This window comes from Hirundo rustica, chromosome 28, assembly GCF_015227805.2.
Source record: "Hirundo rustica isolate bHirRus1 chromosome 28, bHirRus1.pri.v3, whole genome shotgun sequence".
Lineage (NCBI taxonomy): Eukaryota > Metazoa > Chordata > Aves > Passeriformes > Hirundinidae > Hirundo > Hirundo rustica.
Window position 1 is genome coordinate 3445408 of NC_053477.1, and position 27920 is coordinate 3473327.

General features: G+C 53.3%; 1 protein-coding gene across 1 annotated transcript in view; it reads left to right on the forward strand.

Annotated features, from left to right (window-relative positions):
• LOXL2 (lysyl oxidase like 2) overlaps nt 1-27920 on the forward strand; it is a 58787-nt gene that overhangs the window by 12087 nt on the left and 18780 nt on the right. The window contains 3 exon segments of the mRNA XM_040087667.2: nt 1336-1511; nt 19104-19315; nt 25753-25972. Of these exon segments, the coding sequence (XP_039943601.1) occupies nt 1336-1511; nt 19104-19315; nt 25753-25972 (608 nt within the window).

Below are 27920 nucleotides of genomic sequence, written 5' to 3' on the forward strand. Positions count from 1 at the left end.
GAGCTTTTCCCAGTCCATCAATCCTTGTGGTGCTGCTTTATTCATCGTGATTTTCACACCGAGAGCCAGACCCAGCACTTCCCTGGAACCCAGATTCAGGGAATCCAGCCCGGATTCCTCCCCTCGGGACCTCAGCTGTGTTTTCCTCCTTTTCCAGGGAAAATTTGGCTGGACAACGTGCATGGCTTGAGCTGCCACTTTGTTCACCCTGATTTTCACACTGAGAATTTTTATTACGTATCCCAGGAGCAGCACAGGCTGGAGGTGGATTTTATTCCCAAATGGATAAAGAATGGGAAAACCCACCAGCTCAGAGCTTTTCCCAATCCATTCACTGTAATTTTCACACCGAGAGCCCGACCCAGCGCTTCCCTGGAACCCAGATTCAGGGAATCCAGCCCGGATTCCTCCCCTCGGGATCTCAGGTGTGGTTTTTTTCCCATTCCAGGGAGGATTTGGCTGGACAACGTGCATGGCTTGAGCTGCCACTTTGTTCACCCTGATTTTCACACCGAGAATTTTCATCACTTACCCCAGGAGCAGCACAGGCTGGAGGTGGATTCTTATTCCCAAATGGATAAAGGATGGGAAAAGCCCCTGGGCCAGAATTTTTCCCAATCCATCCACTGTAATTTTCACACCGAGAGCCAGACCCAGCGCTTCCCTGGACCCCAGATTCAGGGAATCCAGCCCGGATTCCTCCCCTCGGGATCTCAGGTGTGTTTTTTTCCCGTTCCAGGGAAGGTTTGGCTGGACAATGCGCACTGCTCGAGGTGCCACTTTGTTCACCCTGATTTTCATATCTTGATTTTCACACTGAGAATTTTCATCACTTACCCCTGGAGCAGCACAGGCTGGAGGTGGATTTTATTCCCAAATGGATAAAGGAGGGGAAAAGCCACTGGGCCAGAATTTTTCCCAATCTATCCACTGTAATTTTCACACCAAGAGCCAGACCCAGCGCTTCCCTGGAACCCAGATTCAGGGAATCCAGCCCGGATTCCTCCCCTCGGGATCCCAGCTGTGGTTTTTTTCCCGTTCCAGGGAGGATTTGGCTGGACAATGCGCACTGCTCGAGGTGTCGCTTTGTTCACCCTGATTTTCATACTGAGAATTTTCATTACCTATCCCTGGAGCAGCACAGGCTGGAGGTGGATTTTATTCCCAAATGGATAAAGAATGGGAAAACCCACCAGCTCAGAGCTTTTCCCAATCTATCCACTGTAATTTTCACACCGAGAGCCAGACCCAGCGCTTCCCTGGAACCCAGATTCAGGGAATCCAGCCCGGATTCCTCCCCTCGGGATCTCAGCTGTGGTTTTTTTCCCGTTCCAGGGAGGATTTGGCTGGACAACGTGCACTGCACGGGCAGGGAGAGCAGCCTGGCCGCCTGCGGCTCCAACGGCTGGGGCGTCAGCGACTGCAAGCACACCGAGGACGTGGGCGTGGTGTGCAGCGAGAAGAGGATCCCCGGCTTCAAGTTTGACAACTCCCTGATTAATCAGATCGAGGTGAGCGGGGTGAAAAACCACGATCCAGAGCGTCCCCAGGGCAGGGAGGGCTGGGAGTGATGGGGATGGTCAGTTTATCCCGAGGGTTTATTCATATTGTCGGTTTAACCTGTGTTTATTCATATTATCGATTTATCCTGTATTATCCCATGTATTTATGCACATTATCAATTTATCCCACGGTTTTATTCATATTATCAATTTATCCTGTGTTTATCCCGTGTGTTTATTCACATTATCGATTTATCCCGTGTGTTTATTCACATTATCGATTTATCCCGTGTGTTTATTCACATTATCAATTTATCCCATGTATTTATTTACATTAACATTTTATCCCACGTATTTATTCATATTATCAATTTATCCTGTGCTTATCCCACGTATTTATTCATATTATCAATTTATCCCATGTATTTATTTACATTAACATTTTCTCCCATGTATTTATTCATATTATCAATTTTTCCAGTATTATCCCATGTATTCATGCACATTATCAATTTATCCCATGTATTTATTCACATTATCAATTTATCCCATGTATTTATTTACATTAACATTTTATCCCACGTATTTATTCTTATTCTCAATTTATCCTGTATTATCCCATGTATTTATTCATATCATCAATTGATCCCATGTATTTATTCTTATTATCAATTTATCCCATATTATCCTGTGTTTATGCACATTATCAATTTATCCCATGTATTTATTCACATTATCAATTTATCCCGTATTATCCCATGTATTTATTCACATTATCAATTTATCCCATGTATTTATTCGCATTAACATTTTATCCCATGTATTTATTCATATTATCAATTTATCCCATAAATGTATTCGTATCATCAGTTTATTCCATATTTATCCCTCATACTTATTCCCATTCTCAATTCATCCCTATTATCAATTTATCCCATATTTATCCCATTTTTATTCATGTTATCAATTTATTCCATATTTATGCCACATATTTATTCCCATTATCAATTTTCAATTGATTTATCAATTCATTTATCATTATCATTTATCAATTCATTTATCGTTTATCAATTATCAGTCCCATAATTATTCCATATTCATTATTTACATTATCAGTTTATCCCATATTTTTCCCTATTATCAATTTATCCCATATTTATCCCTCATATTTATCCCTAATATCAATTTATTCCATACTTATCCCCATATTTATTCCCATTATCAATTTATCCCGTATTTATCCCATCTCTGGGGTTAAAACAAGCTCTTGACTGCTCCTGGCTGGGCTGGAGAGGAAAACTCAGGTTCCAATTTCAGATTTGAACCACTCAGAGATTTATTTTGCGTTTTATTGTTTTGCATTTTATTATTTCCCATTTTAGTTTTTACATTTTATTTTACATTTTATTTTCTATAAAGTGCTGCAGTTCCTCCATCGATTTTTCCCAAGTCGAGACCCGTTCTTTCAATGTTTCAAAGGGTGAATTTAGGGTGGCAACATCTGCGTCGCGCTCCCAGAACTTCCCGATTTATTTGTTGTTGTTGTTCCAGTGGACCAAAATCCTGAGTTTTTCTCCCGTTTTAGCGCTGGGATGAGCCTGGAGCTCTCTGGGATGACGGGGTCGGCGGGAAGGGCTGGATTTGGGGTGGAATAATTCCCACAGCCACGAGTGGATTTATAGGGAAGATGTAAACGGATTTCTCTCCCGGTTTGGATAAGCAGTGGTGGGGATAAAAGTGTCGGGAGCGTTTGTGGGAACGTGGGATTAGAGCCGGGAGCGAGGACGTGGGGAAGGCTCTGGGCTGCCCCTGGGAGGCTGAGGGGGGGATTTGGGGAAGCGACAGAACCAAAGGCCCTGGGGCGCATCCCGGTGGGATTTCTGCGGGATAAAGCGATCTGGGAATGCTGGCCTGGGAGGGAGCTGGGATGAGCTCTGCAGAGGAGGAAAAAAAAAAAGGAATTTCTTTATTTTTATCCTTCATCTCCTCATCTTGGGGGACTCTGCCGATCCCTTTTCTCGGATTTTTCCCTCTCGATTCCTTGGCCAAAATTTACGGAGAGATAAATTTTAATCCACAAGCGTTTTCCAGAGCTCCTTTTGAGCATCCAGGGAAAAGCCCGGACGTGCCGCTCACCCCGGCGTGGTTCTCGGGGATGAATCCTGGTGTCTGTCCCTGGGCTGGAACGGGGATGGGATGAGCAGGCGGCGCTCAGCATTCCAGGGAAGGGATCCGAGGGATTCAGTTCCTTTCCTCGCCCTGACCTCGCCTCCCCTGGCTCGGGAGGGATCGTCCGGAGCCGCTCCATCAATGGCTCCGTTGTGTCCCGCGGAGCGAGGCGGGATCACGGAACGCCCGGGGTGGCTTTGGCTCCTCCGAAGCCGCCGAGAGTCCTCAAAGCACCCGGAGGAAAATCTGGTTTAGTCTAGACGAGAGGTCACCTCACCCCGGGGCTGCTCCGGCCATTAATCACGGAAGGTTTGCGGGGAAAAAGCTTTGCTTTTCCGTGAGCTCAGCGCCGGGGCCCGGCGGAGCCGAGCACGTCGGATAATCGGGAACGAGCTCGGCCGCCGCTCTGGGGGTGCTGAAATTCCGGGTGGATCGTCTGGAGCGATTCCTGGAGCGGAAACCCGGATCCTTCAGCAGGAGGAAGGGATGGGGAAGGGAGAAGTGGGTTTATTTTTGAGGAGCTGCGCTGGGCGGGGTGGGAGCTGCTGCAGCCCCTGCTCAAACCGACAGGGAGAGCAGGATAGAATTAGGAATTGGGGGAAAAGCTTCCCTGGGAGGGTGGAGAGGGGCTGGGATGGAATTCCAGAAAAGCTGGGGATGCCCCAGCCCTGGAAGTGCCCAAAACCAGGCTGGAGCAGCCTGGGAATCGTCCCTGCCCATGGCAGGGGTGGCACCGGGTGATTCGGAGCTCTTTTCCCACACAAATCATTCCGGGATTTTTTTTTTTATCTCCCTGAATGATTTCAAGCCCCTTTCCCACCCAAACCATCCCGGGATCGTTTCTTCCTGAATTTCATGAACCCTCATGAGATTTTTTTTATCTCCCTGAACAATTTTGAGCCCCTTTCCCACCCAAACCATTCCAGGATTCTGTTTCTTCCTAAATGACTTCGAGCCCCTTTCCCACCCAAACCATTCTGGGATCGTTTCTTCCTGAATTTCATGAACCCTCATGAGATTTTTTTTATCTCCCTGAATAATTTCGAGCCCCTTTCCCACCCAAACCATTCCAGGATTCTGTTTCTCCCTAAATGACTTCGAGCCCCTTTCCCACCCAAACCATTCCGGGATTTTTTTATCTCCCTGAACGATTTTGAGCCCCTTTCCGACCCAAACCATTCCAGGATTCCGTTTCTCCCTGAATTTCACGACCCATCCCACCGCACCACCGCTTCCATTCTGCAGTACCCAGCTGCTTTTTCCCTCTCTCCCTACAAAACAGAATCCCTGGATCCGAGGGATTCTCCTTCCCCTGCTGCTTTCCCGGAGGTGAGGCGCTGGAATGTTTGGGATGCCATCGTGGCTCCTCGTCCAACGTTCCCCCTCGGAGTTTTCCGTCTCTTATCTTTGCTTTATCTCCTCAGCAGCCACTTTTGGAGCCGAAAACCGGGAGCAGGGCGACTCAGGCCTCACAAAACCGGACGAGGTGGGGTCCAAAGCCTCCCGTGAGGGCGAGTTTGGAAGTTTTTGCCCTTCCCGGCACTCCCGGGAATTCTGCCGGTCATTCCTGGCATTTGTCGGGGGGAACATCATCGTTCCTGGGCTCCTCTGGAGCACAGGGCTTGTCCCAGTGATGTTTTCCCTTTGGAATGAGGGCTGAGGGGGTTGGAATTTCCCCTGAGCCCTGCTGTGGTCAGGATTCTCCGTCGGTTTTCACACTGACAGAGCAAAACCGGCGCGATCCCACCGGGATCGCCGGGGGAATGGGATCTGTCCGTTTGTCCCTCAGCTCTGCTGTTCAAGCCAGGCTTTACTAAGCCAGGCCTGGCTGGAGGTGCTGAACCGAGCTTGGGTGTTGGATTCTGGCTGAGATTCCCAGATGGATCTGCCTGTGGATTAACAGGATTTTGGTGATCCAAGGGAACGGCTGGAGCCGGGCCAGGGAGGTTTATTTGGATTTTGGGAAAAGCTTCTTCACATTCAGGGTGGACTTGGGCACTTCCAGGGATCCTGGGGCAGCCACAGCTGCTCTGGGAATTCCATCCCGCTCTCCCAGGCAGGAATTCCTTCCCAATATCCCGCCCCAAGCTCCCCTTTCCCAGTGGGAAGCCGTTCCCTGTGTCCTTGTCCCAAATCCCTCTCCACGTTTCCGTCGCTCCTTCAGGCGCTGGAACGCCACGATGAGCTCACCCCAAAACTTCCCAACAATCCCAATTTTCCCCCAGCCTTCCCTCATAAATTAGGAAGTCCTAAAGCCCCTTTGGTGCCAATTCCCTGTGGCTGGGAAGTGCTGGGAACATGGAAAATCCAACGTTTTGCCCGGCTGCCTCAGCTCTGCCCCACAAGGAGCCCCCACTCCTCCAGAAGCAGCTCGATAACCCTGGAGCCGCGTTTGTTTTCCTTGGACACCGGCTCAGCTCCGCTTCCCGGCCTGGAAAAGCTGCGGATAAGCGGGAGAGGGGGGGAAATTTTCCATAAATCACCGTGGCCATTCCATAGGGATGTGCTCAGCCAGATCCCAGCTCATGTTTTGAGGGTGGCGTCACTCCTCTTCCCATCCCTGAGCTTTTCCAGCCCTTTTCCCGCTGGGAAGGGGCAGTGCTTGACCTCCGGGTCAAGCCGGGAGGATTCATCACCGGGACACGACGAGGTCAGGGACGCGGAAAAACCGGAGTTTAGTTAAATTAATTTAATTAAATCCGCGCAAAACGAGCTCATTAAGCCCAGCCTCTGAGCGATCAGCGCCCTCTCACCCAGATCACCCCACTCCGTCCTTAGGGCAGGTTCAATATTTGAAAAATGATCTTTAAAGGCCAAAGCAGCCCAAACCCTGAAGAGTTTTGGGGCAGGGTTGAGCGGTGATGAGGAGGAGGCAGGCAGGAAGGGGTTAATCGACGCCAGAATTCCATCCCTCCCTTGTTAAAATTCCAGGGGTTTCTGCAGATCCGAGGGGATTCCTTGGAGGCTGATGCTGCTGCCGGAGCCTTTGCTGGGTGTCGGGAGCTCTGAAATCCAAACTCCCCCCGAGCTCCCCGGAGCTGGGAACGCCATCCCTGCTTTTCCAACAGCCTCCCTGTGGTATCCCAACTCACCCCATTCCCACCTGCAGCTGCTTTCCCGGCTTCTCCCAACCATTCCCGGGCCACGCCGCCCGATTCCTGCCCCAGTACATCCCCTGCATCGACACCCCAGAGGGATTTCATTGAACTCGGGCCCCAAAACATCCCCAAACGAAAATATTTGCTGTCCGCCTCCTTCCTCGGCCTTCAAACAGGCCAGGCTCTAAATATATCGAATTTCTGCGGCTTTTCGAGGCCGGCAAATAGCTCTGGTACCTGAGGCCAGCCCGGGGCTTTGGCCAGACGGGTCTGGCTCAGACCCCGCCGCTATTTCTGGCCTTTGATTTCCCCTCTGGACACCGGTGAGGCAGAAAAATCTCACTTCAAAGCCCAGGGACTGAAAGGCTTCGGTTGTGCCGGGTTCAGGGAGGGTTGAGCCGCCCCTGGAAGCGTCCGAGGCTGGGCTGGACGGGGTTTGGAGCAGCCTGGGAGGGCGGAAGGTGTCGCAGGGGTGGGATGAGGTGGGGTTTGAGGTCCCCTCCGGCACCAGCCGTTCCATGATTCTGGTTAATTCCAGGTTTTTTAATGAGTGGGAAAAAGGATCCTGCTCGGTCAAACTCCGGGAAGTTGTGCAAAACGGAGCGGAGGAGGGAGGGGGGGGCAAGGTTGTGCCTTGTCCCCAGGTAAATCTCCCTCTCTTTTCCAGCTTTTTGCCGTGGAAATCCGTGGAATCTCTGTGCCCGCCCTGGGGGTTTGTCACACAGGTCCCCCCCCTCTCCGTGCCCTGCAGCCCTCGCTGTTTAATCGGAAAAGTTTTATTTCAGTTTGTTGTGACAACGGGGTTTGAGCTTCCCTGGAGACGTTTACTCCTCCGGACCAGAGCCCGAGCGCGGCAGGGTTCCGCTGCTCCCCGGGTGCCTCGACACCTCCTCACCTCGGCAAAGCGTTAATGAGGCTGATTTTGGGGGATCCCTCCGTGTTCCAGTGCTGTGAGCTCTGAGTGAGCGCGGTCCAGGGTGCTGGAGTCGGGACCGTGGAAGGGTTCGGGATGGAGAGGGCTTTAAAGATCATTTTTTCCTGTTCAAATATTGAACTCCTCCTGAGGACAGAGTGGGGTGGGCTGGGTGAGAAGGCGCTGATCGCTCGGAGGTTGGGCTTAATGAGCTCGCAGCTCTTTTGCACAGATTTAATTTGATTAATTTGATTAAGCCTCCGTCCCCGACCTTGGCGATAAATTCTCCCGGCTTTCGGCGCCCGATCCAAACGCTCCGAGGCAGAAAGGACACGGGGAACGGCGAAGCTTTGTCCGTGGGAAATCCCCCAATCCTGGGGCTGCCAGGACAGGGCCGTGTCCTCCAAAAGCTGAGCCTGCCCTAAGCTGAGCCTGCCAAAGCCGCTCCGGGCTGCTCTGCTCCTCCCCGGTGTCCGCTGCCCACGGAGCCTTTCCCCGGGCTGCCCGTGGAGCCTTTCCCAGGGCTGCCCACGGAGCCTTTCCCCGGGCTGCCCACGGAGCCTTTGCCAGGGCTGCCCGTGGAGCCTTTCCCCGGGCTGCCCGTGGAGCCTTTCCCAGGGCTGCCCACGGAGCCTTTCCCCGTGCTGCCCGTGGAGCCTTTCCCCCGGCTGCCCATGGAGCCTTTCCCAGGGCTGCCCGTGGAGCCTTTCCCCGGGCTGCCCACGGAGCCTTTCCCAGGGCTGCCCGTGGAGCCTTTCCCCGGGCTGCCCACGGAGCCTTTGCCAGGGCTGCCCACGGAGCCTTTCCCCGGGCTGCCCGTGGAGCCTTTCCCAGGGCTGCCCGTGGAGCCTTTCCCCGGGCTGCCCACGGAGCCTTTCCCAGGGCTGCCCGTGGAGCCTTTGCCAGGGCTGCCCACGGAGCCTTTCCCAGGGCTGCCCGTGGAGCCTTTGCCAGGGCTGCCCACGGAGCCTTTCCCAGGGCTGCCCGTGGAGCCTTTCCCCGAGCTGCCCGTGGAGCCTTTCCCCGGGCTGCCCGTGGAGCCTTTCCCCGGGCTGCCCGTGGAGCCTTTCCCCGGGCTGCCCACGGAGCCTTTCCCCGGGCTGCCCACGGAGCCTTTCCCCGGGCTGCCCACGGAGCCTTTCCCCGGGCTGCCCACGGAGCCTTTCCCCGGGCTGCCCGTGGAGCCTTTCCCCGGGCTGCCCACGGAGCCTTTCCCCGGGCTGCCCGTGGAGCCTTTCCCCGGGCTGCCCGTGGAGCCTTTCCCCGGGCTGCCCACGGAGCCTTTCCCCGGGCTGCCCACGGAGCCTTTCCCCGGCTGCCCACGGAGCCTTTCCCCGGGCTGCCCACGGAGCCTTTCCCAGGGCTGCCCACGGAGCCTTTCCCCAGGGCTGCCCGTGGAGCCTTTCCCAGGGCTGCCCACGGAGCCTTTCCCCGGGCTGCCCACGGAGCCTTTCCCCGGGCTGCCCACGGAGCCTTTCCCCGGCTGTCCACGGAGCCTTTCCCCGGGCTGCCCACGGAGCCTTTCCCAGCTCAGCCAGGCTTCTGTCGGCCCAAATCCGCGCCGGGTTTGCTCCTGGCCCCTAAGCCTGGCTCAAACTCGGCTCCCTCGCCCTTTTGTGCAGCTCCTGTCCCCCGGCTTTGGTGTTTATTGAACAGCCAGGACCTTGGGGTGACTCAGAGGCTCAGCTCCAGATGTTCAAACCCAAACAGATTCCGCCCATTCCCGTGGATGTAAAGGGGGAAAAAAAAAAAAAGAGTATTTTTCCTCCGGTGGCTGAGGTTTGGGTGGAAGTTTTCCTGATGGACAAATCCCTCGAGGAAAGGTTTTTGTGTTGTGGATTGGACGGGGGTGCAAAAAAAGTTTTTTGTTCGAGTTTCGGCCTAAATTGCTGATGTTTGGGAGGTGAGAAATCCTGGAGCTCTGTTGGGAAAAGGATATAAATAGGTTTAATTTGAGGGGCAGCGGGATAGGTCAGGCATAGGGAAGGAAAGAGGAGCTTGAGGGGATCACAGAGCTCCCAAAGCAGGAGGGGAATGAGAACGGAAATGGAAAAACCCAAGGGCAGAGCAGAGGGAAATCCAAACCCCGGTGTGATTCAGCAGCAGGCAGCGCCCGCAGCCCGGGATTTCGAGGAACGGGATCCTCTCCCTCCCTGGATCCATCCCCGAGCATCCTGAGGGCTCTTCAAAAGGAAAGGGAGCAGCTGGGGTTTGGGCAGGGAGAAAACCCCAAAAATCCCGTCCTGGGCATCCCCTGCCAGCACAAATCCCAAGCAGGAATGTTCCCAAACCCGGCGGGATTTTACCCTCGGCTCCGGAGCCCTGGCGGAGCGCTTGGTTCAGAGCGTGGAAACAAAAGCGGCCGAGGCCGATGTGAAAACTTTTCCGAGCCAGGGATCCTTTTGTGAGGGCTCACAAACAAACCCTCTCCTCCGGGCTCACTCCCTGGTTTCGTAACGGAGCTCGGAGCCTCTGCCAGGGCTTTTGTGTCCCCGCCGGAGAGGAGCAGCGCTGGGGCCCTGGATGTGGCTGCTGGCAGGGAAGGGATTGGGACAGAGGGAAAAGCGGCCCAGGGTGGAAGAGTTTCACACGTTTTCCTTTCTTTTCTTTTCTTTTCTTTTTTTTTTTTTGTTTTAATTTGTGTTTTCGAATGCTGGCAGTCCCGGATGAGATGGTGGAATCCTGGAATGGTTTGGGTGGGAAGGGAGCTCCAATCCCATCCCCAGGGACACCTCCCGTTATCCCAGGGTGTTCCGAGCTGGCCTTGGGCACTGCCAGGGATCCAGGGGCAGCCACAGCTCCTCTGGGAATTTCATCCCAGCCTCTCCTCACCCTCACAGGGAGGAATTCCTTCCCAAAATCCCATCTAACCCTGCCCCCTTTTATTCCAAACCTTTTCCCCCATCCTGTTCCTCCCTCCTCATCCCAAATCTCCATCTCATCTTTGCCTCCCATGGTTTAACCTGGAATGGTTTGGGTGGGACTGGAATTTCAATCCCATCCCCAGGGACACCTCCCGTTATCCCAGGGTGCTCCGAGCTGGCCTTGGGCACCGCCAGGGATCCAGGGGCAGCCACAGCTCCTCTGGGAATTCCATCCCAGCCCTTTCCTTCCTTTTCAGAGAGGGATTCCTTCCCAAAATCCCATCTAACCCTGCCCCCTTTTATTCCAAACCTTTCCCCCATCCTGTCCCTCCTTCCCTTATCCCAAATCTCCATCTCCCTTTTATTCCAAACCTTTCCCCCATCCTGTCCCTCCTTCCCTCATCCCAAATCTCCATCTCCCTTTTATTCCAAACCTTTCCCCCATCCTGTCCCTCTTCCCAAATCCTTCTCCATCCCGGCTTTGCCTCCCCAGGACAACTCATGGGTTTGGGTTCAGCTTTTCCTCGATCCCAGAGTTTTCCTTGTTTTGTGGGATTGCTCTCGCGTGTCCATGGAGCAGGCAGAGGGGGATTTTGGGAATCTGCTTTATCCATTAGGCGATGTTTGCTCCCGATTTTCCTCTGGAATCTGCTTTCTCCATCAGCCCAGCTGCTGCTGGAGGGTGAAGCGTTCCTGCCTGGATTTGCATTATTGAACAGCCCCGGCTTTAAAAAAACCTCTGCAGCCAAAGGAAACCGTTCCAATCCCAAAAAACTATCGGGGAAAAAAGTCTCCCGTCAGCGCTTTCTCCTGGAGAACCCTCGGGGCGCTGATTCCCATCCTTTGTTCTTGAATTTTCCAATATAAATCCGGGCTCTGCAGCGGATTCCGTTCCTCTCCGGGGTTTTTGCTCCTTGTTCAGAGCCGGAGCGACCCTCGAGCTGCTCCATCAAAAATTCCCTGCTCTAAACCAGCCCTGGGAGGGAAAGGGGACAGGATTGGGGTTGGTTTTGCTCTCAGACAAAATTCCAAAATTCCCTGCTTTAAACCATCTCTGGGAAGAAAAAGGGGACAGGATTTGGGTTGGTTTTAGCTCCCAGACAAAATTCCCTGAGCTCCAGAGCTTTAAACCAGCTCTGGAATGGAAAAGGGGACTGGATTTGGGTTGGTTTTGCTCCCAGACAAAATTCCAAAATTCCCTGCTCTAAACCAGCTCTGGAATCGAAAAGGGATGGGATTGAGGTTGGTTTTGCTCCCAGACAAAATTCCCTGAGCTCCGGAGCTTTAAACCAGCCCTGGGAGGGAAAAGGGGACAGGATTTGGGTTGGTTTTGCTCCCAGACAGATCCTGAAAACGTCGCTGTGGTCTGTTGGAGCTATCAGGAGATGAATTCCCTCCAGGAATGAAATGCTGCCTCATTTTTTTTTATTTTTTTTTTCTGCTTTGCTCATTTTTTTTTTTATCCTCCTCGGCAAACACAGGCCAAGGGGAACAAAAATTGATGACAAAGGAGAAAAGTGTTGGATGCACTGAAGAGAATCCCAGGTCGGAGCAGGATTCCTTTTCGTGCCTGAGTCAGCATCTCGCGGAGAGAGGGATGAGAGGAGAGAGCCTGAGGTGGCACATTGGCCCCGGGAATGTTCTCCCAAATCCGAGAGCGAGAAATCCCATTTACACCTTGTTTTTCACACTGGGAAAAAAAAAACAAAAACAAAAAAACCAACAACAAGGACCCAGCTCAGTCGGTCAGAGGGGGAAGAAATGTCCAAATGCCCAGCTTGGAAGTGGGAAATAGAGGAATTTGGAGTGCTGGAGTGGGAAATACGGGGATTTGGAGTTCTGGAGTTGGAAATTCTGGGATCTCGAGTGCTGGAGTGGGAAATACAGGAATTTTGAGTGCCAGAGTGGGAAATACAGGAATTTGGAGTTCTGGAGTGGGAAATTCTGGGATCTTGAGTTCTGGAGTGGGAAATACAGGAATTTGAAGTTCTGGAGCGGGAAATACAGGAATTTGAAGTTCTGGAGCGGGAAATACAGGAATTTTGAGTGTTGGAGTGCGAAATAGAGGAATTTTGAGTCCTGGAGTTGGAAATTCTGGGATCTTGAGTGCCAGAGTGGGAAATAGAGGAATTTGGAGTTCTGGAGTTGGAAATTCTGGGATCTCGAGTGCTGGAGTGGGAAATACAGGAATTTGGAGTTCTGGAGTGTGGAATTCAGGGATCTCAGGTTCTGGAGCCGTGGATATCCCGCTCCTGCTGTGCTCAGAGCTCTTCTGGAAACAGCCGGAACAACTCCTTTTGATTTTGTTAAGCTGCGGAAATAATTGCAGAAATAACAGGCAAATCCCCGAGTACCTCCCAGCGTTCCCAGTTTTCCAAGAGGTTTTTATTCCCTTCTATCCTTGTGACTTTTCTCCTCCTCAGCCTCCGTGAGCTCTTCTCTTTCTCTGCCTGCCGCTCTGGCACCAGAAATCCCACAAAGGCATTCCCAGATCCACCCAGGGCTTTGGGATGTTAAAATCCACGCTCGAACAGGGAAAATCCCTGAGGTGGAGGTGCCTGGAAGGCGCAGGGATGCAGCAGGGAAGGATTTTGTCCCGTGGCACCTTGCTCAGGGCTCTCCCCTCGGCCTCAGGCAGCTGGAAGTGCTGGGATTTGGGGATTTGCCTGGCCGGAGGAGCGGGAGGAAAACGGGAAAGCTCAAATTTGTGGGATCAGGAGAGGAAAACGGAGCTGCTTTAGAGCTGGGGGTTCTGTCGCGCTCCCTGCTGCAGGAGGAGGCTGCAGTCCCATCCTCAGGATCCTGGGTAGGATTCCTGGGGGTTTTTTGCACCTTTGGAGAAGAAATTTGCTCCCTCTGAACCCGATTCCTGCGCAGAAGGAGTTTGGGAATTGCTGCTCCCTCCCAGGAAATCCTTAAGGCCGGGAAAAAACAAAACCTCCGAGATCAAACCTTGGACCCCTCTGTTTTTCCCTCGGGGCTTTTCCAGCTTCCCTGGGACGACCCAGCAGCGAGCGCAGGGATGTTCCGTGGCGAGGAGGAGGCGGAACGTGGGAATGCTGATCCTGGGAAGCTCCAGGCAGATGTTCCACAGCTGGAACTGCCCAGGACTCAAGGGGGATGAGCTGTGGAGCAGCTTCCTCACGGAGCAGGGCACCTGGAGCATCCCTGGCTGGGAACTCCTTCCGAGGATCAGATGCCGGTCTGAATCCAAGGAAAAGGGGCGGCAAAAACCACGCCCGGGCTTTAGCGCGCCGCCGGGGCCGGGGCTGGAAGGAAAATTTCCAATTTCCGTGGCTTTAACGCTCAGCAGAGCCGGTCCTCACCCGAGCACGGGTCTCAAACCCACTCGGAGCTTCCCGCAGGACGGATAAATCCCACGATCACGGGTGGAAATCTCCCTCTCCCGCTTCCCCAGCTGCCTGCACCAATTTCCTCCCGTTTCCCATCTTTTCCCAGGCGCTTTTCCAGCTCAGTTTGAAGCGTTGGCTCCCTGGCCTTTGGGGTTAATCCCTTTAAAAAGGCTTTTATTAAAAACACTCGGAGATCTCCAGCTCCCAGAGCCCTTTCCAAGTGGATTTAAGGCTTCGATTCCCTTTTTTTTTTTTTTTCCCTGGTGTAGGAAAACGAGGCAGGAGCAAAAGGAGGGGAACAAGGTTCCCTCTGACAGCCCTGGGTAAACGCGATTCCTGCATGGAGGCAAAAAAAGCTGGAAACATTTCCCAGGTGGCAGCAGGGAAAAATCGAGCTGCAGGGTTTGGAAAGCAGCCTGGGGAGGCCTGGAATGCCCCGAGGCTCCGATACCTTCCCGACAGCACGTAGACAAAAAAAAAAATAAAATTATAAAAACGACAAACCAAACCTGCAAGGTTTTAGGAGGAAATGCCGAGCTCGGGAGAGAAATAATTTGCATTCCTCAGGCTCCCTCCTTACACCAGGGCACCTGAAATCGCCTCAGATGTAACGGATTTGGGGGTTATTTTTCTAATTCTTGGGGGTTACGAGAGCTCTCCAAGCTGGAGCACAGCCTCTGAATCCTGCTTTCCAGGGGCCGAGGGATGCTCCAGCTGGGATTTTGGAGAATTGAATTCCTGCAGCTGAGGGGGAACCGGTGATTTGCAAAACTGGGGTGGGTAAATGCGGATATTTGCAGGAATTTGAGGATATTTGCAGTTATTTGCAGTTATTTGTAGATATTTGCAGGAATTTGCAGGTATTTGCAGGAATTTGCAGGTATTTGCAGGTATTTGCAGGTATTTGTAGATATTTGCAGATATTTGCAGATATTTGCAGATATTTGCAGATATTTGCTGATATTTGCAGTTATTTGCAGGTATTTGCGGATATTTGCAGGTATTTGCAGGTATTTGCGGATATTTGCAGGTATTTGCAGGTATTTGCTAATATTTGTAGATATTTGCAGTTATCTGCAGATATTTGCAGTATTTGCAGTTATTTGTAGATATTTGCAGATATTTGCTGATATTTGCAGGTATTTGCAGGTATTTGTAGATATTTGCAGATATTTGCAGATATTTGCTGATATTTGCAGTTATTTGCTGATATTTGCAGTTATTTGCAGGTATTTGCAGGTATTTGCAGTTATTTGCAGATATTTGCAGTTATTTGCAGATATTTGCAGGTATTTGAAGTTATTTCCAGGTATTTATTTTGTTTTATGAATAAAAGGCAGAAAAGAGGGGGAAAAAAATAAGGAAAAGGAGGAGGGAAGCCTTAAATGATTTGTCCAAGGTGGTGCAGGCAGAGGAGCAGAGCTGAGGATGAGGAGGAGGATGAGGATGAGGAGGAGGAGGAGGATGAGGATGAGGATGAGGATGAGGAGGAGGAGGAGGTGCCAACCTTTCCTTCCCTTTTCCCTGTTCCATTCCTTGCCCCTGACCCGTTTCCTGCCTCTTTCCCTCTTTCCAAACCCTCAGAAAGGAGCGGCAGCTGCGCTTCCCGCTCAGTTTGAACCTTAGGACAAGGAAAAGGGGGAGCTACCCTTAAATCAGACCCATAAAAAAAGCATTTCCGAGCATTTCCATTCCCTTCCGTGGGAAATAATGGGAAATGGGGGCTCCCTGTCCATGAACACCCCAAAAAGGAAGGAGAAGGAAGGGGTTGAGATCACGAAAGTCGCAAGGGAAGCGGATTCCCCCACGAGTTTGAACACCATTAAGGAAAAGGAAGATTTCCCCTCAGTTTAAACCCATTTTTCTATTTTTCTGGAAGGAAAATGAGCCTTTTTCTCTCTCCTTTCTCTCTCCTTTCTCTCTCCTTTCTCTCTCCTTTCTCTCTCCTTTCTCTCTCCTTTCTCTCTCCTTTCTCTCTTTTTTTCTCTCTCCTTTCCCTCTCCTTTCTCTCTCCTTTCTCTCTTTTTTTCTCTCTTTTTTTCTCTCCTTTTTCTCTCTTTTTGCTCTCTTTGCTCTCTCTTTGCTCTCTCTTGTTTCTCTCTTGTTTTCTCTCTCCTTTCTCTCTCCTTTCTCTCTCTTTTCTCTCACTTTTCCCTCTCCTTTCTCTCTCCTTTCCCTCTCCTTTCCCTCTCCTTTCCCTCTCCTTTCCCTCTCCTTTCCCTCTCCTTTCCCTCTCCTTTCCCTCTCCTTTCCCTCTCCTTTCCCTCTCCTTTCCCTCTCCTTTCCCTCTCCTTTCCCTCTCCTTTCCCTCTCCTTTCCCTCTCCTTTCCCTCTCCTTTCCCTCCTTTCCCCTCTGCCCTTCCCTGGGCTCTGTCTGTTACATCAGCACCGAGGGAAGCATCCAGGGAATGGCTGAGCCGCGGAATTTGCAGGACCCGGCAGGTCCCGCTCCCACCCCTGACCAGAGGCCCGTGGCCTTTTCCAGCTCCGGGCGATTTTTTGGCTTTTCCGAGCGGCTGAATCCGAGGATTCCTCAGTTCTGATGTAACCCCGAGCGGGAGCACGTGGCTCCGCACATAATTGACGAGGAAAGGGCTCCTGGAAGGGAATTTATCCTTTTTTGTTTTTTTTTTTCAGAAGCTCTTTCGTAACCTCTTGCCGCAGAGGATTTTTTCCAGCCTGGATCTGCTCCTGAGGTTTGTGTCCTCAGGGAATCTTTTCCAGCCTGGATCTGCTCCTGAGGTTGTGTCCTCAAGGAATCTTTTCCAGCCTGGATTTGTCTCTGGGGCTCTAAAGGGTTGGTTTGTGTCCTCAGGGAATCTTTTCCAGCCTGGATCTGCTCCTGAGGTTGTGTCCTCAAGGAATCTTTTCCAGCCAGGATTTGCCCCTGAGGCTCTGCAGGGTTGGTTTGTGTCCTCAGGGAATCTTTTCCAGCCTGGATTTGTCTTTAGGGCTCTAAAGGGTTGGTTTGCATCCTCAGGGATTTTTTCCAGCCAGGATCTGCCCCCTTCCAGCCAGGATTTGCCCCTGGAGAACCTCGGGGTTGGGTTTTGCCCTCAAGGAATCTTTTCCAGCCAGGATTTGTCCCTGGGCTCTAAAGGGTTGGTTTGTGTCCTCAGGGAATCTTTTCCAGCCAGGATTTGCCCCTGGAGAACTTCAGGGGTGGGGTTTTGCCCTCAGGGAATCTTTTCCAGCCTGGATTTGCTCCTGAGGCTCTGCAGGGTTGGTTTGTACCCTCAGGGAATTTTTTCCAGCCAGAATTTGACCCCTTCAAGGCAGGATTTGCCCCTGGGATCCTGCAGGTCTGGTTTGTGACCTCAGGGATCTTTTCCACACAGGATTTGCCTTCTCCAGCCAGGATTTGATCCTGAGGCTTTGCAAGGTTGATTTATGCCCTTCAAGGAATCTTTTCCAGCCAGGATTTATCCCTGGGGTCCTGCAGGGCTGGTTTGTGACCTCAGGGAATGTTTTTCCAGCCAGGATTTGCCCCTGGGGTCCTGCAGGGCTGGTTTTTGCCCTCAGGGATCTTTCCCAGCCAGGATTTTGCCCCTGGAATCTTCCAGGCCTGGTCTGTGCCCTCACGTAGGTCCCACATGTGAAATCCATTCTGCTTCCATGACTCACTCCGGGCTGTGGAGGAGGAGCCGGAGGAACGCTGCTGTCAGCACGTCGGAATCCCAAATTCCGCGTGAACTCACGGCTTTGGATGAAATCCCCAAAGTCCTTCCCTGCCAGGGCTCCCCGCACCTGGAACGGCTCCGTGCTTAAGGCTGGGCCTAACAAAGCCGAGCTTGGTTTATTTCCACAGGGACAGGGACTGAATTAAGGGGAAAACAGCGCTGGGAGCTGAAGTGACGGAGCAGATTTGTTATAATAAATTAGAGCTTTTTGTTTGTTTGTTTGTTTTTAATGAGGAACAGAATCCTCTTCCAGAGGATGGATTTACACAAGGTGGAAGAGTTTGTTTCGCAAAATCCCAGAAAGGTTTGGGTTGGAAAGGAGCTTAAAAATCATCTCGTCCCACCCCTGCCGTGGCAGGGACAAATCCCGCTCCTGCCGTGGCAGGGACAAATCCCGCTCCTGCCGTGGCAGGGACAAATCCCACTCCTGCCGTGGCAGGGACAAATCCCACTCCTGCCGTGGCAGGGACAAATCCCACTCCTGCCGTGGCAGGGACAAATCCCACTCCTGCCATGGCAGGGACAAATCCCGCTCCTGCCGTGGCAGGGACAAATCCCGCTCCTGCCGTGGCAGGGACAAATCCCACTCCTGCCACGGCAGGGACAAATCCTGCTCCTGCCATGGCAGGAACAATTCCCACTGTCCCAGGGTGCTCCAGCCCGGCCTTGGACACTGCCAGGGATCCAGGCGCAGCCGCAGCTCCTCTGGGAATTCCAGCCCAGCCCCTCACAGGGAAGAATTTCTCCCAATATCCCATCTAACCCTGTCCTCTGGAAGACTGAATCCCTCTTTTCCTGTCACTCCTCTGCCTCCCTGCCCTGTCCCTTCCTCAACCCTCGTCCTTTCTTCCCTACCTGACCCCAGCTGGACTGTGACACCACCTGGAATTCCCAAACTCCATTTCCCTACAATCCAGCACCATTCCCAGTTATTTTCCGCCCACAGGAGTTGATCACAATTGAGCTGTGATCCCACCTGGAATTCCCAAACACCGTTTCCCTACAAGAGCGCAACATTCCTGTTTATTTTCCACCCACAGGACTTGACCACAGCTGAGCTGTGATCCCACCTGGAATTTCCAGCTCAGCATCGTTCCTGTTTATTTTCCACCCACAGGGCTGTGACCCCACCTGGAATTCCCAAATTCCATTTCCCTACAATCCAGCAACATTCCCGTTTATTTCCACCCACAGGACTTGACCACAGCTGGGCTGTGACCCCACCCGGAATTCCCAAACCCCATTTCCCTGCAGCCCAGCACCATTCCCAGTTATTTTCTGCTCACAGATCCCACCTGGAATTCCCAAACCCCATTTCCCTACAGCCCAGCACCATTCCCAGTTATTTTCTGCTCACAGATCCCACCTGGAATTCCCAAACCCCATTTCCCTACAGCCCAGCGCCATTCCCAGTTATTTTCTGCTCACAGAAAGTGATCACAGTTGTGTTGTGACCCCACCCGGAATTCCCAAACCCCATTTCCCTGCAGCCCAGCGCCATTCCCGTCTCTTCTCCTCCCCCAGAACATGAACATCCAGGTGGAGGACATCCGGATCCGCGCCATCCTGGCCACCTACCGCAAGCGCGTCCCCGTCACCGAGGGCTACGTGGAGGTGAAGGACGAGGGCACCTGGAAGCAGATCTGCGACAAGCACTGGACCATGAAGAATTCCCGCGTGGTCTGCGGGATGTTCGGCTTCCCCAGCGAGAGGAAATACAACACCAACGTCTACAAGTGAGGGCGGGGGTCGGGTTTTGCTGGCGATGAAAGGCGGTGGGGAGGTGCGGGAGAAGATTCCTCGTGGCATGGCTGGATCCGCCTCGTGGGGGAGGAGCTGGTGCTGTTCCTGCCGGGAAAGTGTCCCCAGCAGAAGTGACAGCGCCGCCATGCCGTGTCCCCATTCCGTGTCCCCCGTTCTGTGTCCTCCATTCTGTGTCCCCCGTTCTGTGTCCCCATTCTGTGTCCCCCATTCCATGTCCCCCATTCCATGACCCCATTCCATGACCCCATTCCATGTCCCCATTCTGTGTCCCCCATTCCATGTCCCTATTCCATATCCCCATTCCATATCCCCATTCTGTATCCCCCATTCCATATCCCCATTCCGTGTCCCCATTCTGTGTTCCCCATTCCATGTCCCCATTCCGTGTCCCCCATTCCGTGTCCCCATTCCATATCCCCATTCCTTGTCCCCATTCTGTGTTCCCCATTCTCTGTCCCCTCTCATGTCCCCGTCCCCTCTCATGTCCCCTATCTCATGGCCCCCATTCCATGGCCCTTATTCTGTGTCCCCATTCCGTGGTCCCCATTCCACATCCCCCATTCCACATCCCCCATTCCACATCCCCCATTCCACGCCCTCATTCCCTGTCCCCCATTCCACATCCCCCATTCCCTGTCCCCCATTCCACATCCCCCATTCCCTGTCCCCCATTCCCTGTCCCCCATTCCACGCTGGACCTGTCCTAAGCTAAAATTGTGCAGCAATTTTCCCAGGTTCTGACACAAATTCTCGGCACGCAGCTCTGTCCGCTCCATCCAGGAACCTCCAGCAAGGCTCCGTTGTTTTTATTACAGCTGGAATTTCACTGACCCTGCTAAAGGCAGTGGTTCTTCCCTACAAACCAGGCATTGGGACATTTTCCCAATGACACGGGCGTTTCATTTGTCGAAGGCGCTTAAAAACCCTTTATTTATTTAAAACCAAACTTGCATTTCTACCCCGTGTCTGGGCGGATTTACGAATCCTCATTTCCCGGGAGGTTTTAACTCGGCCCTCGCATCCTTGGACGCTCCTGGGCTGTGTGGATGGGATCCAGCGGGCTGGGCTTGGTGGGAGCCACAAACATTCCTTGGGACACTCGGGAACGACGTTGTTCCCGATGCAGGTGGGCAGGTGGCACCTGGGGGACCCCGGGGTGGGAAGAGCGCTCCGTTGGTTCCTCCAGGTGGGAATTTCCCGTCCGTGGGAATGTTTGGGACGTGCAGCGTTTCCTGGTGCAGGCAGGGCAGGCCTTTGATCCTCTCCCGTGGGATGCAGATATCCATGAGGATCAGCGTTTGGCAGGGCCTGGGATGGGAGATGGGACGCTTGGCCCCCCCCAAAAAAATAAATTTATTTTGGAATTCCAGCTGGGGGATGAACATTTCCTATTTCCTCCTGCAGGGATGGGACCAAACTGCTCCCGCTGTCCCAGTAAATCCATCAGCTGTGAGAAAACCATGGAATGGTTTGGGTTGGAAGGGATTTAAAATCCCATCCAGTCCCACTCCTGCCAGGGTAGGGACATCTCCCACTGTCCCAGCATGCTCCAGCCTGGCCTTGGGCACTTCCAGGGATCCAGCCACAGCTCCTCTGGGAATTCTGTCCCAGGCAGGAATTCCTTCTCCATATCCCACCTAAATCTCCCCTTTCCCAGTGGGAAGCCATTTCCTGCATCCCATCATTCCATAATGTGAATCTCCCACTGCTCACCCCATCCCTGTGCAGAAATCCAGCAGTGGGATCAGTTCTGGATGTGCTGGAATCTCAAGAAAATCCACCTTGGAGTAAAAGGATCCTTTTCTGTCCTTCCTTGTGCCCGGGTTCCTCTTTCCCACCCGGAGCTCAATTCCTGCCTGAGCATCCCGGGAGGCGCCGGGCAAAGGATCCTCCGTGATCTCAGCGCTGCTTTTCCTGCCTGGATTTGTAGATTCCTTCCAAATGCAGGAAGAAACCAGTGATTTATAGGGAGAACATTGTGTTTTCCAGAAAGGTTTAGGCCGTTCCTAGGGAGCCAGGAGCCCTGGATTTTATTTGTTGTTGTTGTCATTTCTTCTGTTTGGTTTTTGTCACCAGCTCTCATCCCAGACCGGGCTCTTCCCACACCGTTCCCTAGGAAAAAAAAAACCAAAAAACACCTCAAAGCAGATGTAAAAGAGTTTAAATGAAATTCAGTCAGGTTCCTTTGCTGCTCCGTGAGCTGGGGAGTGGGAGAGCAGCTTCAGGGGAGGGCTGAACGCTCCGGGCAGGAGCCGTGGTTTTCCTGCCCGCTCCTTCAGGCCTGTGGAATTGCTCTTTCCGAACGTTCCCTCTGGATCAGCCTGGCCACCTTTCGTTTCTCTCATTAGCAAGATCCCGATCCGCTGATGCCTTGGCTCGGAATAGCCCAAAGCCCACGGGGAAAATCAGGGATGAAGAACCCGCTGGAATTCTGCCTGCGGGATTCCCGTGGAGATGAGCAGGGAATTCGTCGCCCGGACACCGGTTTTGAGGAGGGTTTGCTTCCGCCAGCGCAGCGCATTTCCCTCAAACCCATCCCCGAGATTCCCACCCCCCTGCAGGAGCAGGGAATAATCACCTCCAGACAGAGCGAGCAGATTTTCTCCCTGCTTCCAGTTGTGGCCTGTCCAAGAAAGCATTAACGGGAGCATCTGGAGCCATCTGCCTCCAATCAAAGGGTGCTCAGGGGTTGTCCCGTCTCTCGGACACACGGAAGTGGAAAAAACTGACGGGAGGTTGTTCGGCAGCAGCTCAGCACCGCTGAAAAATCCCATGGAACTGAGCTGGAATCAGGAACGTGGAGCGCTCCCAAATCCCAGCCCGGGAGATCTCTGCTGCTGGAGAGCCTCAGCGCCCCGAGAACTCCCTCCCTCCCCTCGTTTTCGGCCTTGCTGGGCTCCAGCACCCACAAAACGTTTTGGAAAACACGCCGAGCATTATCCCAGGGATAAAAAAAACAGGGACAGGGTTTTATTGGATGGGAGAGGCTCGTAAAGCCCTGGCAGCTGCGGGGTTTTGTTTGTCAGCAGAGTTTGAAGATGGATTCTTCCCCGGGACGCTTCCCTCTGCGGAGTGGGAGGTGCGCCGTCGTGTTCAGCTGGTGTCACTGGGAAAGCTCCCGGTTCTGGCCGGGAATGACCTTGGATTTGTGGTCAGGGCACCGGGATGATGGCCGGTGGGCAGCTTCTCACCTGGGATTCTTGTCCCACACGGAGAGGGAACAGCTCATCCTCTGGAATTGCTGATTCTGAGCTTTCCCTCTGGATCAGCCTGGCCACGTTCAGTTTCTCTCCTTGGCAAATCCTGGTTCTCCAGAGAGGTCCTGGCTTGGAATAGCCCAAAGGCACACAGGGAAATCGGGAATAAAGAACCCACCGGGATTCTGTCTGCAGGATTCCCAGGGTGCTCGTTTTGCAGAGGGAAAGCTCAGCCTGTGGAATTGCTGGTTCTGAGCTTCCCCTCTGGATCAGCCCTGGCCACATTTCGTTCTCTCATTAACAAAATCCTGGTTCTCCGGAGAGGTCCTTGGCTTGGAATAGCCCAAAGCCACGCAAGGAAACAAGGAATAAAGAACCCACCGGGATTCTGTCTGCAGGATTCCCAGGGTGCTTGTCCCACATGGATTGTTTTGGGGAGGGAAAAGCTCATCCTGGAGCTAAACCCCCTCTCCCTGTGAATGTGAAGCGGCAGAAAAGCCCTTTCTCCTCACTCCCCCCTTTAATTTGAGAATCCCCTCCTCCCTGGAGCAGATCCATCCCCGCTCCTGCTCCCAGAAAAGCTGGGATCAGGTTTCTGCTGGCCAAGGGATCGAGTTTCTGCCCCTTCCCACATCCCCCCGTCCCACTGCCCCCAGTTGTGCTCCTGCACGACGCTGGGAGGTGAAACCATCTGCAGATGGATCGTGAAAGAAAACAACTGAGTTCATCCTTGTCCCGCTGCCAGGGGTTTATTCCTGACTGGAACTCGGCCTCTGGAGCTGACAGCAGGATTTATGTTCGGAAATGGAACAAATCTACAGCCGAGTCCCCGCTCTTGTTCGCTCCTCACGGTGGGCTCTGTGCAGGAATTGCTGTAACTCCTCCTGCCAGCTCCTGCTCTGGCTGGGAAAGCAGAATTTAATGCATTTTCCTGACGGAGAGAGGAGAAATTCGGGATCACAGAGACGGGCCTGGTGCCTTTTGGAAACCTTTGTGACTTGACAAAGAAACGGCTCCAGGATCAAAGAGCGGCTCCCAGTTTGACCAGTCTGCTCCCCGAGTTGTAAACCCAGTCAGAGGTGCTGGGCAGCTCATCACTTCAATATTTGCAGTAGGAACTCTCCTGGTTTGTTTTTCCCTGGAAAATCTGGGATCTGAGGGGCTTTGGCTGGCCTGGCTTCCCTCCCTCCTCCCCAAGGCTGAAGGCAGCTCCTCGATAACTCCAGGAATTTCCTAAATTCCTAAATTCAGAGGGTGGCAAGCTCTGCTCAGAGCCCCGAGGGGGAGCTCAGTGAGATCTGGGTGAAGTTTCCTGGAGTTTGTGTGCAGTGATTTGTTCTCTGCTCCCCAAGCCGTGGAGCATCCCGAGTTCTCCTTAACCAACCCTCAGCCCTTCCCACAGCCCTTGGCTCCGCTTGTGCTTTGTTTAAAGCTTTTCTGGGATGAAAATCCCTTCTCTCCTCACCAGCAGAAACGGTTTGGATTCCAGCTTGACCTGGAACTGGCCGAACTCCCGGCAGGAATGTTCGTTCCCACCTCTGCCCTGAGCAGCGTCGCCCTGGGCTCCCACCGATCCCAGCTGGATCCTTTTGTGTCAAAGAGGAAACATCAGCAAAGCCCGAGTTTCTGGCTGTAAAGATCAGCTGGATTTGCTTTTTTTTTTTATTTTATTCTTTTTTCACACAGATTCAGTCTGGGGACACGAGGTGGGGTTTATTTCTCCCCCGGCCTCCCGAGGGCTGTTAATACCATCCAGATGTGGATGCCTGACGAAATTTCCAGGATGAGGTCATGTTTGCTATTCTGAGGCATCCCCATCCTGCTTCCCTAAGCCAAGCTGGTTCTTGTCTGCTCCGGAGCTCCTGGAGCTCTCCGGAGCTGCGTGTGGAGGATGGAAATGCTCCTTCAGGTCCCCTCTGTCCCGAGCACAGCTTTGTACTGCATCCTCCCCGGGGTTCATTTGTTTTTTTAAATTTTATCTCTGTTCCTCTTTTCCCATCCCTTTTTTGTCTCCATTCCCTGACAGCTCTGCCGTGCCAGGGGTGGGCTCTGACAGCCGCTTTTCCCTGGGATGGATCTCAGCCCTGCTTCCTCCTTTTCCGGCATCTTGGGATGCAGTCACAGCTCCCTCTCCAGCCTGCCTGCGGCCATCCCCAGCCCCAGCCCGGGCAGATCGGGTTCCAGGAAGGATTAGTGAGAGGCTGGGAGCCAGGAGAGCCTGGAGAAACGCTGAGCTGGGCAGCAGAGCTCCGTGAGCACAGGGGAGAAAAGCGTCCCCTCAACCCTGCAAACATCGAAACCCTAAAGGGAAAACCTGGGAAAAGCTGGAGCTGCCCAGTGGAGTTCCCAAAAAGCCCCTCAGAGAGGCTCTTGGCCCCTCTCCAGCTTCAGCAAAGCGCAGCTGCCGCTTTTCCACCCCAAATTCCGCCCGGCTCGCTGTGCCCTTTGTCGCAGCTCATCCCTGGCTCCCAGCTCTGGAATGAGGAGCAGCACCGGGATCACGCAGAGCCACGTGGAGATCCCAGCAGGGCTCGGGATCGCTTCCCTGTGTTTTAACTCCTTTTCCAGGCTGACCTGACGCGTATTTCCATTCCTCTCCGCTCCGGCAGCCTCCCGGTCAGGAGGGAGCTGGATTCCTTCCCTTCCCAGTTTATCGCACGTGCCCCTTCCTCCTCAGGAGTGCCTGGAGCAGCTCCAGGGAGTTTGGGAGCGAGGAGCAGGAGCTGCTGCCAAGTCAGCAGGGGAACCGCTCGTGCTCTCGGAAATTGCTCTCAGGTTGTTAACACAGACTCGGAGAGCCTTTGGATTTTTCCCAATCCCAGCTGATAGCTGCTGGGCAGCAGAAGGGGAAGGGTTTTTGGGGGGCTCTCCAGCGCAGTTGGGAATTAGCTGATCCCTGTCCCTGCCTGGGGTGGGATCTGCACTCCTGGGAATTTGTCGTTTGCTGGAGCTGCTCCTTTGATTCCTGCTCAGACAGGGATTTATTTCCTTTGAAGTGGTTGATGACCTTGGATGTCTTTCCCAACCGGAACGATTCCAAGGTTTTTTACGCGACACCTCCACAGACTCACGGTGTGGATCAGCCTCCAAATAACCCTGTCCCATCCTCCCTCCATCCCAGGGCATTTTTCCTCCCCGGAAACCCTCCTCCCAAAAATCCGCTTTGCTCACGGATCCCACCTTCTCCCTCCTTCCTCCCCGCTTCCTTTCAGGATGTTCGCCAGCAGAAGGAAGCAGCACTACTGGGCCTACTCCATGGAGTGCAGCGGGAACGAGGCTCACATCTCCAGCTGCAAGCTGGGAAACCACCTGACGGGCGCCGGGGAGAACAGCAGCTGCCAGAACGGCGTGCCCGCCGTCGTCAGCTGCGTCCCCGGCCGCGCCTTCGCGCCCAGCAGCCACAGCGGCTTCCGGAAGGCTTTCAGGCAGGAGGTGAGCGGGGAGCAGCGCCTCCAGCCCCAAAATGGGTTTGGAAAAGCCTTAAAAAAAGATCGTCTGATCCCAGCCCGTGGGCAGGATGGTTTCAGCTGGGCGTGTTCCAGGCTGGTGCCTCCAGGGGTGATTCTTTGGGAATTCCGTCCCAGCGCTTCACCGCCGTCTCAGAGGGGAAGAGTTTGTTCCCAGTATTCCATTTGTTCCTTCCTTTCTGGCAGTGGGAAGCCATTCCCTGTCCCTCCAGGCCCTTCTGCCCAGCGGATTCCCAGAGTTCAGGGCTGTTCCTGCAGCATTCGCTGAGAGATGTGAAAACGGAATCCTGGAATGGTTTGGGTTGGAAGGGACCTCAAATCCCACCCAGTGCCAGCCCTGCCATGGGCAGGGAATCACCTCCCACTGTCCCAGGGTGCTCCAGCCTGGCCTTGGGCACTGCCAGGGATCCAGGGGCAGCCACAGCAAATCTGGGAATTCCAGCCCAGCCAGGAATTCCTGCCCAAGATCCCACCCCAATCTCCCCTTTCCCAGTGGGAAGCCATTCCCTGTGTCCTGTCCCTCCAGGCCCTCCTGCCCAGCAGATTCCCAGAGTTCAGGGCTGTTCCTGCAGCACCCACAGATGGATGGGAAAATGGAATCCTGGAATGGTTTGGGTTGGAAGGAGCTGAAATCCCATCCAGTGCCACCCCTGCCATGGCAGGGAATCACCTCCCACTGCCCCAGGTTATCCCAACCTGGCCCTGGGCACTGCCAGGGATCCAGGGGCAGCCACAGCTCCCCTGGGAATTCGTCCCAGCCCCTGCCCACCCTCCCAGCCAGGAATTCCTTCCCAACATCCCATCCAGCTGCGAGCAGAAAGCAAACCCCTGGACGTGTGAGCGTTCACCGCCAACTCCCGCAGTTCCCCTCTGCAATTCCCCTCTCCTGTGCACCCAGCTGAGCTCCCACCCTCCCAAATTCCAGGTTTTTCCCTCCAAAGGGCGGGAGGGCGGCTCCCAGGGCAGCTGGCAGAGCTGGGGGCGAGGAGTGAGGAAATCCCGGGGTCACGCTCCTGTTGGAGCTGCTCGGTCGGAGCCAGCTGAACCCGTGCCCGGGCCGTGCCGCTCCACAGGCGCTGGAATTCTGCTGGAATTTCCCTGTGGAAATCAGCTGGCATTTCCTCTACCTCCACTCGGAGAGGAAATGCCCTGCAGGGGAGACTGGGAAAACACGAGTTTGGAAAGCTGGATTTGTTTAGCCTAGAGAGGAGGAGAGCGCTGAGCGGGGCGTGATGAAAATCCCAGGAGAGGCAAAAATGTTGGAAAACGAGGCTGGAATTGGTGTTCCCAGTGTCAGGACAGCCCGGGGGGTGCCAGGGGAAATATTCCAGCTGCAGCCTTGGGATAGAGGGGGAATCTCGGAGATTTCTCGCCGGAGAATTCCGTGGATTTGTGAAACTGTGAAAATTTGGATTTTGTGGCTGTCCCTGAGTGGTTTTGGGGGAGGTCTTGGGCTCTTCCCAATAGTGGGAATAATGATTGGTGGGAATAATGCAATCCCAGCCTGGATCCCAGGCTCTTCCCTGCACCGGAGCTTGCAGGATTTAGGCCCGGGAGGTGAAAGGTTTTGTAAATCATTGTTAATCTCCCGAGCCGCACGCGCTGCCAAGTAATTCCTTAAGCCTTTGTTTGGGATTTGCGTGTCCTTGGTGTGACCCCAGCCTGGAGGAGAAGCTCCAGGCACGATCCCAATCGGAAAAGAGAAGGATTTTTGGTGTTCCCAAACCTAAAGCTTTGCTCTCAGCGCCTCGACCCAGGAACTGGCAGCTCCCAGCTTGGCGCTGGGGAGAGGAGTGGGTGATTAAATCAGATCATTAAATACCAAATTAAATCCTTTTTAAAATTATTTAAATGTTTATTTAAATTTTAATTTATAGACATTGATTAAAATTTAAATATTATGAAGACAGAAA